This window comes from Pleurodeles waltl, chromosome 2_1 (assembly GCF_031143425.1).
Source record: "Pleurodeles waltl isolate 20211129_DDA chromosome 2_1, aPleWal1.hap1.20221129, whole genome shotgun sequence".
NCBI lineage: Eukaryota > Metazoa > Chordata > Amphibia > Caudata > Salamandridae > Pleurodeles > Pleurodeles waltl.
This window is the reverse complement of record NC_090438.1, coordinates 32,737,220-32,749,341: the sequence shown is the minus strand read 5'-3', so window position 1 is coordinate 32,749,341 and position 12,122 is coordinate 32,737,220. Positions and strand designations below refer to the sequence as shown.

Below are 12,122 nucleotides of genomic sequence, written 5' to 3'. Positions count from 1 at the left end.
CTAAGGTGCCCTCTGGGGTGTGTTTTACAATAAAATGTACACTGGCATCAGTGTGCATTTATTGTGCTGAGAAGTTTGATACCAAACTTCCCAGTTTTCAGTGTAGCCATTATGGTGCTGTGGAGTTCGTGTTTGACAGACTCCCAGACCATATACTCTTATGGCTACCCTGCACTTACAATGTCTAAGGTTTGGCTTAGACACTGTAGGGGCACAGTGCTCATGCACTGGTGCCCTCACCTATGGTATAGTGCACCCTGCCTTAGGGCTGTAAGGCCTGCTAGAGGGGTGTCTTACCTATACTGCATAGGCAGTGAGAGGCTGGCATGGCACCCTGAGGGGAGTGCCATGTTGACTTACTCATTTTGTTCTCACTAGCACACACAAGCTGGCAAGCAGTGTGTCTGTGCTGAGTGAGTGGTCTCCAGGGTGGCATAAGACATGCTGCAGCCCTTAGAGACCTTCCCTGGCATCAGGGCCCTTGGTACCAGAGGTACCAGTTACAAGGGACTTACCTGGATGCCAGGGTGTGCCAATTGTGGATATAAAAGTACAGGTTAGGGAAAAAACACTGGTGCTGGGGCCTGGTTAGCAGGCCTCAGCACACTTTCAATTCAAAACATAGCATCAGCAAAGGCAAAAAGTCAGGGGGTAACCATGCCAAGGAGGCATTTCCTTACATTAAGCATCTTTCACACTCCGGTACCTTTACATTCACAGAGAGGCATAGTGGCAAAATCTGAGAGCCGGACACTGGTCCTCATGCACAATATTAAACACTACACATACAAGCAGCGTGCCAGCCGCCCACAAATACAGAGTGGAACTACAATACCAATGTCGCTGAACAAAAATCAACACTGCTGTCAGCAAGATCTGAGTAATACCAAACTTCATAACATTTAAACTAGAAATCACACGCACTTTGGAAACTGAAAGTCAACTTCTGATTAACAGTAAATTACCAAAAAGCCTTGATCAACAGTTCACAAAAGCAGCGGGCACACGTGATCCACATGTAGCAGGGGCAGTCAACAAAAAACAATCTTTAGTCCACTTCATTCGCCCCGGCTTAGGAAGAGGTTAACATGTTCTCACCTGCTGGATCCCAAGGAGGAGGTAAAAGATACTGTCTGGCTCATAGCGCTCTCCGTTTGGCCTTGTAACTTCTTTCACAAAGTGTACGAGGCCATAATTGAGTTCTGTTGCAGTACACGTCAAGAGGTCGTCCTTAATCCGAATGGGTTTTGCTGCGAACAAAAGAGAAAGGGCTCATGGGAAGATGCGCACAAATCACAATTTTCATTGAAAGCTGTTTAATTAGCAATGTAATGCTGCTGTCCTGCAACTGGAAGAAGGCACTGTCTGAACCATACAGGATCACCATCTTATAGCGTCCTTCCACTTGAGGAGATAAAAGGCACTGAACTGGTTACCTGCAAGGATTTTAGTCTCTCTTAGCTAAGCGCCAATTGGTCTTTGAAGAATCTAATACTTTCCTATTTAAATGGAGCCGATACCATAGAAGGGACAATTTAAATAAAACATAATAGAAGAAACAAGTACTGGCAAAGCCATTAAGGACCTATTGCCTTTACAATGCCTTTTGGTAATGCCGAACAGACTCAGGGTAAAAGCGAAATAGCAAAAAAAAAAAAAATGTGCGGTGACGCGCTGCTGCTGGCATCACATCATTCCGTTGGCACAAGCATGCGTGATGAGATCTGTGCACATCACATCATTCCGTTAGCACACACATGCGTGATGAGATCTGTGCACATCACATCATTCCGTTAGCACACACATGTGTGATGAGATCTGTGAGCATCACATCATTCCGTTAGCACACACATGCGTGATGAGATCTGTGAGCATCACATCATTCCGTTAGCACACACATGCGTGATGATATGTGAGCATCACATCATTCCGTTAGCACACACATGCGTGATGAGATATGTGCACATCACATCATTCCGTTAGCACACACATGCGTGATGAGATCTGTGCACATCACATCATTCCGTTGGCACAAGCATGCGTGATGAGATCTGTGCGCATCACATAATTCCGTTAGCACACACATGCGTGATGAGATCTGGGCACATGCAGAACAACTTGGGAATGAAGAAGGCGCCATTTGTTTGGCTATTTCAGTTTGCTGACAAAAAAATGGCAGACAATTTGGACCAGTAAATAGAAATAGCATTGGCAAAGCCAACTGGTCTCTGCAATCCGAGATGTATTGGCATTGTCAATGGTATTGTCTTTTAGCCATGTATGATGGAGTGGCGATTTAGCCATAGCTTAATTAGTTGGCTAAAACATAAATTTTTCAATCTGTAATTGCTGCTGATCTGTTATGTATGATGCAGTTAACGCTGTCTGCGCATAGATTTCTTTTTACTTTAACACATGCTATATGTCTTTAGAGCACTGACAAAATAAATTTTGCAGAGGCGAAGCCTACTGGCTTTACCAATGGTTGTCAGACTTGTGGCCTTTTCAAATCTCTAGTAATCATTTATGTTTTGGTACTCGAAAAACACCGCCTCAATGCACAATATGATTTCTAAACATTGCACAATTACTGCAAGTGCCCCTGTTTCAGTGAGCTCAAAGTGAATGAACATTCCATACCCATTGTAGCTTAATTTGTATCAAAAATCCATTCTTGCAGCGAACATTCACTCAAATGTGTACAGTATTTTGAGGGGCACGAGAGCCAGACACTAACAACTGCTTATGGGGGCGTAGTGTTCTTGAAACGTATTGCAGCAGCTGTTCTAAGCCCAAGCAGCAGCTACTGCCTGCTTCATACAGGATGCCGCTGCAGGAAGCTGGCTCTTTACCAGATATCAGAATTAGATATATCGTACAGAGTCCAGGGTTCTCCTAATAGTGGACAGAGGCTTGTTCGATCAATCCCCAGATGTTCTTTTCGAGGGTAGTGTGGTAGAGCATCCTTCGGCTTCCCAGAGAGGAGTGTTAAACATCCACAACAACACACAGTCAATCAATGATACACAACTCAAGAAGATCCACACCAATTTACAAAAATAACAAATATCTTTATATATATTTTGGCACCAGAATCAATTTGTTCAGGTACGTACATTTTACAAGAAATATATTAGCATTTTTTAAAAGTCGACAATGCAATTTTTGGAAGCTGCAATGTTACCCTATGGAGGCAAAACAGGTACAGTACACTGACTTATGGTACCAATCTCCTGGACTTAAGGTGAGTACTGGAAAAGTGTCGGAACCACACCAACAGGTCACGCCGAGCAGCACTGGGGCGGCCGGGTGCCGAGGTGCAGTACAGCGTCAGGTGCTTAATGTTAGTCAAAGGGGAAGGGTCCGGTCAAGAGGATGCTGCAGGTCCCAATCTTGAGATGTCTGGGGACGTGGGGGGACCTCGTATCCTCTTCTCACTGGCAAGGGGCGACGGGTGCACAGGTGCCTTGACGCATCTGGTTTTATCTAACGGAACACTCGCAGTTCAGGCTGCCTGGTGTGCAGAGGCTGCAGGTGACACTGGAGGGTCGACAGGGCCAAGTCCAAGGTGAGCTTTGTCACTGGAGGGCAGGGGAACCATCCTGCCACCGTTCGTCTCTGGTTAAGCGGCACAGGTGCAGTGGTGCTTTCAGGTGTTGGATTTTTGACGGTCCAGAGTCCTCGCAGTTTGTCCTGCGGTGCCTGCAAGACGCAGGAAAGCAGCTCTGCTGCTCCAAGGGAGTTCCTGGGTCTTTGGTGAAGGAAGGCAGTCCTCCCAGGCTTTGGAGGCACAACAGCTTCAGGATGAGATGACTTTGGCACAATGTGGTGGGAGCAGCAGACAGGCCGCTACGGCCAGGCCAGGTGCTTCTTCCTCAGGCTTTGCCCTTGTGGCTCGAGTGTCCTTCGTAGGTGCCAGGGGCTCTCTAAATACTGAATTTAGTGGCATTTCAGGGAGTGTAGGGTACCGGCCAATAGGCTACTTACCATGGGGTCGCTACACCCCCAATACGATTGCTTCCTGTGGGAAGTGGGCATACCTCTGTCTCTAGAGTTCCTAAATCTGCCAATACGGCAGATTTCTAAATGTTGTGTCTGTGGGAGGCTGTCTCAGTTTATATGTGTATACCTATCATGTGGCACCCTATACTGAGTCCAGGCAACCCTTAGTGATAGTGAATAGGTGTCCAGATAGCAAAAGCTCTAGGGGTAGCAGAGGCGAGCAGCTGAAGCTTATCGAGGAGGAATGTAAAGCACTTGCGATACTACAGTACTCAGACAGTACCTTACACAAGTGTTGCAAAAATAAAGGATACTTTATTACAGAACTATTAGACTAGCATTGGTATATCTCCCTTTGGACATATCCACCCACAATATATGCACAAAATAACCAACAGGAACAGCATAAAAAGGGCTCTATGGGAGGGCCAAACCATATACTAAGAAAGTGGAATGTGAAAGAGTGAACCCAAACCAAGGTGTAGGAAAGTAGCCTCTTTTTAGCATGGCTACCCCCACTTTGTCTGTTTGTCAGTGTGTTTGACTGTGTGCACTGGGATCCTGCTAACGAGGACCCCAGTGATTATGGTCTCTCCCTTCTAACTTGGTAACATAGTTACTTTCACCCCACATTTGGCATACTGGTGCCCTCATGTAAGTCCCTAGAATGGGGGACCCAAAGCATTGGGGTACCAGGGGATTCCCCCATGGGCTGCAGCATTTATTATACCACCTATGGGGAGCCCATTCTAAGTGTATCTGCAGGCCTGCCATTGCAGCCTGCGTAAAAGGGTGCATGCACCCTTTTTCACTACAGGTCACTGCACCAGGTCACTGTAAGTCACCACTCTGGCAGGCCCTCCTAGCCCAGAGGGCAAGGTACAGGTACCTGGGTGTGAGGGCACCCCTGCATAAACAGAGGTGCCCCTATGAACTCCAGCTCCATATTCATGGACTTCATGAGAGCGGGAACGCCATTTTATGCGTGTACTGGACATAGGTCACTACCTATGCCCAGCTACATAATAGTAACTCCGAATCTGGGCATGTTTGGTATCAAACATGTCAGAATCATACCCCAATACTGTTGTCGGTATTGGAAGTATGATTCCATGCACGTTGGGGGATCTTAGAGGACCCCCGGCATTGCCCCTACCAGCCTTCTGAGGTTTTCTAGGCAGCCACCCACCAGACAGGTTTCTGCCCTCCTGCTGCTTGAACAGCTCAAGCCCAGGAAGGCAGAACAAATGATTTCCTTTGGAAGAGGGGGGTAACACCCTCTCCCTTTGGAAACAGGTGTTACATGGCTTGGGAGGTGTAGCCTTCCCACACCACTGATATGCTCTGGATGGCACTTTTGGTGCCCCCTGTGCATACACCAATCTACACAGGTTCCAGGACCCAAGTCCCTGCTCTGGTGGGAAAACTGGACAATAGAAAGTGGAGTGGCCACCCCTGTAGATCACCACCCCAGAGGTGGTGCCCAGAGGGTCCCTGGATTCTGCCATCTTGAATCATAGGTGGGCAGAGGCCTCTGGGAGCATCTGAGTAGCCAGGCCAGGCAGGTGACATCAGAGCCCCCTCCTGATAGGTTTTCACCTGGCTAGTCAGGGTCTCCCTCTTGGGTGTGTCCTCACATTCGACGGGCAAGATTCCAGCAGAACTCCTCTGCACCGTTTACTACGACTTCTGGCCAATGGAACCGCAAGTGGACTCCACAGGAACCTATCTGCAGCAACAGCGACAACTTCGCCCTCCAACATTGTTTCTACACCTCCTTCCAGCAACTGCAACATTTCTCTGGCTGTGCATCCCCTGGGGGCAGCAAGTCTTCAGCCTGCACAAGAAGCAAGAAGGAATCTCCTAGTTCCTCCAGCCCCCCTCTACAGATTCCACTTACCTGGGTGGGGTCCTGCATTCACATTCCATTTTTTTTAGTATATGGTTTGGGCTCCCCCGTAGGGTCACTATTGTCTCTGGCTATTGCATTGTTTTCTATTTCTTTTTATGCCTATTTCTCATTACTAGTGTACATATTTAGTGTGTTTACTTACCTCCTATTGGAGAGTTGCCTATCTAGCACTTTTGGTAATTGTGTTAGGGGGTCAAGTAGTCTTATAGAGCCAGAAAATAACTCCTCAGAGTAACCGTTCCGCCATTTTCCAAAATGGCGGCTTTAATGGAGGGAGAAGAGACATATATAGAAATGAAACAAATAATGTTTTTAATACTTTCATGTGTACACCAAACAATGTTTATGATCTGACTACGAAAAAACCCCAATGTTGATCACTCCTGTTTTAGACACATTTTTAACATTTTAGTAGTTCACTTTAGTTATTTGTTTTAGCAATCGCTCGTGGTACATTTGCAGAATGTTGAACATTTGAGAAGTGCGCATCGACAGGGACATCATTTGTAGCACACGTTTTGCAAGTACATGTCTAAGTTCTGTGGGTAGAGGCTTAAGAAATTTCGTAGGTTTTAGCACCCCATCAATATCTTCCCAACCAAATTTACACAGATCTTTCTCTACATATGCATGATCCAAAAGATTTACACATCTTCTGATCAAGCAGAACCCTCTTTTAAAGTGTCCACTTACAGGATATGAAGTCGGTGGAAAGTCACTTAGCGAGACTGATCTCTTGAACTCACTGTACCGAAGATCATCAAATGTGTGACAGTCAGAACTCATTTTCCACACACGCACAAGGTATTTTTCTATGTCTTAAAAGTGACATTCTTCTGTCTCAGCACATCCTTTTAGAATCTTCACAGGTTTAGCAGTTGAAGCTCCAAGATGTGTTCCAATTGTGCTCATAGTGTCTTCACCCGTAAGAATATGTGCCTTGATAAGAACACTGGTGTTTCTTGTACAGAATATGAAGCAGGATTAAGTGTTGTCTGTTCCATAACATATCCACTCCTTGCCTTAAGAACATTGTAACATATCTAAGTAACACAATAAAATAATCTGTCATTTGACAGTATAATGACTCGATTGGAACCATTTCCAACAACCCACTCAACATGTGGCACAACACAAAGGTCAGCTTCCTCCAATTTGCTGTTAAGTTCTTGAACAATATGGCCCATACCTTTTCAATATCTCTCTGCAGGTAGCAATTCCTCATTGACAATCATTCCACTTGCAGTAATTGGAAATTCAGTGTTCACTGAAGCATCAGCAATGTTTTGGCAAGTTAACTACTCCAAGTTCATCTTGATCGATATTGATGACCAGAATTTATTAAGTTGCACAGGTAGGTGTCGAATTTTTGATGCAGGCAAGGTCAATTGTTCGACTAGTAGACATCTGTCTGATTCTCACATTCTTTGATAGATAGTTCAAGAGAACTGTCAAAGACAATGTGCAGTTCCTGCAAGGTGCACACCGACATATCTGCAGAACAGTCTGAACGACCTCTCAGAATTTTTCCATGGATGAAATCTTGACCATTCTCAATTGCGACAGTCCACCACAACAGAAGTTTTGAAGGAGGACACCTTTTCGAATTGAAATTCTTCAGGCAAAAGTTTTTTTTCGAGCTCTTGTATTCATTTGTGCTTCACTGGTTTGGTTGCAGCATCTCCATCAAATAATTTGTGTGTTGGAAGATCATGCGACAGACTGTCCTCGATAAATCCACCTCTTTCTTTTGCCACATCCATCTCTCTATGCATGCAAAAGTTTATTTTTTTAACCCGTTTTGTTTTGACTGGTTGGATGAAACCCTTCCTATGGCAATTAAAGCATGGAAGTTTAGGTTTAGTGATTAAGTCAAACAGCTTTCTCTCTTTCAATACTAATACTCTCTTTAGTTCTGCATATAGTTGTGATCCAAGTTCCAGGACATCTAGTAGACGTGTCTTTGTCATTATCCATATATTGTTTGGTCACAAAGTTGTGTAGTCACACAGGATCAGTCATGTCAAAGGGATTTCCTTGCTGCTGCATGAAACGAAGAAGGCTGTCAACACGTTTATCAAAACGTTCCCGTCTTTCCCACAAGTTCACGGTGAGGAATAGTTTGACAATGCCACATCCATGAAGATAACTTCCTGCACACCACAACGCAACTTTTGTCATGTGGAAAACGCCCATCGTTGGATAAAGGTAATCAAAATCTACTGGATTGCTCATAAAAACAAGAATTTGCAATGCAAGAGGTCTAGCATTAAGTCGAGTTAGAGCTATTAGCGTTGTAAACTCCTAACTGGACTTTTCTTGCCACATTAAATGAAAAGGAAAAAAAACGATTGCGATTGCGCTGCAAAATAAAGAGAAAACGTAGTTCAGAAACCATACGGAAAACATGGAGCCTCGTATGTTTCTAGTAGTTTACCAGTGCTCTCGAGGAGGGCTTAACACCAGAAAAGGCATGACTTATGCATGCCTTTCACAAATTAAAACAAGCAGATTTTAAAAGGCAAGACCACGAACCAATGAAAGTGACTGACGTAACATGGGCGTGGTTAAAGTCCCCCTAAAGAGAGATCAGAAGAGGGACGGAGCGCTTTGCGCTCGCCCCTAATGAGCAACTACAATATGGAAAACGCCTTAATTGCAGGAAATTGGCAGGATAGGCTGGTCTTCCAGCTGAGCATACACATTTTAGACATTTTTAGAGCCATGCATACTGGTGCGTAGTATGTGACTGGAGATGGTACTACTTGTAAAAACCCAACCTTCTTCAGTGGGGCGGTATTCTGGGAGATCAGAGCATGAATTCCATCCCATAGAGAAATTGGCTTTTCTTCATCCTTCAGCCTGCACCGAATAAGCAATATGATAAATTCAGTTAAATCAGCTATGCGGACCGCAGCATTAGGTAGAAGATCCACATCCTCAGCCACTTTTAAACTTTCTGGTAGACTCAGACGTGTTGGTGACTTAGTGATTTTGCACACATTGGCAAGGCAGTTGGGAAATAAGTTTGCAGTTTTGTTTGTTTATGCCTACAGCTGACCGCTTGTTTTCCAGCAGCTACTTCACTGGTACGGTCTTGAAAAAGCACTATGGCAGTATCATGTGTGCTAGATTTTCCAGACATAGAAGAGCTGTCTTCAAAATCAAAATTATCAAGAGCAGCAATTGTAAATCTTTTCCTGGCAAAGTGACTTGGAAGTGATGTGCTGGTGGATTCGCAAGATTTGACAGCATGAGCTGCTAACAAGCTCCTGCTCCGTACTACGCCATTATAACTTGTTGATACACCAATCCTATTGATTGAAGTGATTAGCCCTCTACGTTTGCACTTGTCATAGATTGTGTGGGCAGTCATCAAGTGTAGCAGAGTTTTTGTTTTGCCGTGATGTAATGCATAAAACCTGATTTGGAAAAGACAGTACATTTGCACAGCATCGTTCTGTTGGCTCTTGGGTTGTCTTCCACTACGGTCATCTCATCTTCAATGCTGTTGGTTTCATTTCCGAACTCAAGACATCAGGCATCCTTTCTGACTCCCATGATTTGCGGAGCTCTGAGGCATCACAACATTTGTCATGAAGTCCATAATTTAAATCTTTCAGGACATTTCATGAAGTGGTTCCTGCTGATTTTACTGCACTCTATGATCTTATTTTGGCACCAAGAACTTCAGGAGTCAAATCAGCTGAGAATACCATAAGTGGCTCATTCTTTTTGTTAAACTGACAAAAACGAATTGTTATTGTACATTATCACCAGACAGAAAAATCTTAATTTCATTAATATGGATGAATAGTTTCATCAATGTTGATCATTATTTCTCTGCTCTCACCGAGTGTGAACCTGTAGCAAGCACTTAAGAGTGGCTTTAGTACAATTTGCTTTTTCAAAGAGTGCAAACTTAACTAAAGGCTGGCAGTTACGTTGCTGCTGGGAGCGGATTGTACATTCATATTTTGGAATGTATGTTCAGGTGGGCATACAACTCTGCTGCAAATACATTCACTTTGCTGTTTCGATTGGCTACTGAGCTGAAAACTTCATCTTGGAGGAGACTAGCTGAAGATCTAAAAACATGTTTGCCCTTTGAGACTCACATACTCTGTTCTTTCATCAATCCCTTTGGTACTTGTTCTGGCTAAACTACAGATAACACATTGAAGATCCCATGCTTTATGATCAGTTGATGGGAGGTGGACAAGAGGGAGTCATCGATGTTCTAAGTGGATGGGCACTGGGTTTGGTTGTTGTCACTTTCTGAGAAGACTCTGATTCTTGTTGGGATTCGTTGGTTTCTGCTACTTTTGACAAATTGTTTTCCAGGCTTTTTCCCATTATATACGACTTGTAGCACTTGGTGTTAAAATGATAAAATATTTGATTCTCTTCACCATTAGTTTCAAACATTTGTGATCTTTGTCTTGCCGTATTTCTTCAGTATCTCGAACTCTTCTGTCCAGCCGCCGTTGATATTAGCTTTTCTTTCAGATTAGTTTGGCATATGACACATTTTTCTTAGGTGGAGTCTTCAGATATTAAAGTTAGCAACACTGTCAGGAAGTAAAGATCCTCTGCTACCACCTGCTTCGTTCATGTTTACGAATTTGAATCAACGGAAAACCTGAAACAAAAATATTATTTAAAAAAATTACCCATATGGTGGCCAAAACACATCATTATAGAGCCAACCATTTTGGAAAATGGAGGAGGGGTTTGTCTGAAGAGTTATTTTCAGCTACTTGACCCCCAAAAAACATGTTTTGACACCAAAATGAAGTACATAGGTCTAATCATCCCGGCAACACATTCACCATTTTCAAAAATGTCATCCAAAAAAAATTGGCCCGGATTAGCAGTGTCTACCAAGCTAAATTACTTCTCTAATGATAAAAACCAAAAAAACAAAGCAAAAATGAAAATGTCTGACAAAACAAATATTTTATGTCGGTATATCAAGGGGCCAAGACACAGCGGGCATCTTTTGTACAGGATCTATTGGTTGGCTACGTGAAATTAATAGGACAGCAAGAATGGAAGGGTAATTGAGTTTTGTAACACCGCGTAGAAACAAGCTCTGAAGACATCAGTCGGGAGCCAGGAAGAACACAGTTTCGTGGGCCATGCACCACGGGTGTGGCAAACGCAAGTAGTGGAAGTGAACGTCACACGGGGCAACTTATGAAAAACCAGCAAATTAATAACAATGAAGTCAACCAACAGCAAGCAATGGGTGGTCTCCAAGTCCTCTGTAAGTAAACCAAATATCTTGTGATCGAGCATGCGCTCTCTCAGGTGAAACTTAAAAAGGATCCTATCCAACTGCACTGACCAAAATCATCCCTTTACCCCTGCAATCAAACGCCAAATGTCACTACACATTATTCAAAAATGTGCTCACTTTACAGTTACGTTTTTTCTAAACACTTAGTAAAACTCTCAATGCCAAGTGTTTTAGAGAGTCAAAGTTGATGTCAGTATTTTTCCATGCACCATCATACTGAAACATCTTGAGCTACAGTCAGTCACCACAGGGGTGGTCCTCTCTACCTCTGCTGTCTTTCTTGGTCCAAGATGGCAGAAAGGGGCTAACGAACCAGATGCTGCAGCGGTATGAACATTGTAGGGACAAGAAATAAGGGAGGAAAAAGTAGTCCCCTCTGAAAATATGTGAAGTGGCAAAAGGAGTATGTGACGTGTTCTGGCCTAAAACACTGACTAATCTGTCAAACTGAGCAGCGCTAAAAGCAAGCTTTTCATCCTTGGGAATAATCCTGCTCCTCAATGAACCCAGGGCTGGCCAGTATGTCTCGGCCCCCATCAGTCACCTAAAACAGCAATTAAAAGTCGGGGGTTTGGTTAGAGACACCCTTGTCTACGGAAACGCAAGTGACCAAACTTTCTGCTAGGTGCTTCAGAATCCCGCACAACATTCTGCCTCTTCTCCTTAGGTCCTCAACGAGGCTGGCACTGCAGGCTTTGATTCCTTCCCACCTGGACTACAGTTGCTCTCTTTATCTAGGTGCTCCCAAGGCTGTAATTCAGAAAATACACCTCGTGCAGAAGGCTGCACGCATGCCGCTGGGCATTTCTAGACACAAGTCTGCCAGATAAGGGCTGGTGGACCTCGCTGGCTCCCAACGGCTTAAAGAACTGAATTTAAAGCCTTGTGCATTGCACAGAGTTTAAA

General features: G+C 44.1%; 1 protein-coding gene across 5 annotated transcripts in view; it reads right to left on the bottom strand.

Annotated features, from left to right (window-relative positions):
* The window catches only part of ZMYM3 (zinc finger MYM-type containing 3), a 451,376-nt gene that overhangs the window by 38,344 nt on the left and 400,910 nt on the right, over nucleotides 1-12,122 (bottom strand). For all 5 annotated transcript variants that reach the window (XM_069209214.1, XM_069209211.1, XM_069209204.1 and 2 more), the window contains one exon: nucleotides 1,099-1,250. In XM_069209214.1, coding sequence (XP_069065315.1) covers nucleotides 1,099-1,250 — 152 coding nt within the window. The remainder of the gene's footprint in view (nucleotides 1-1,098; nucleotides 1,251-12,122) is intronic.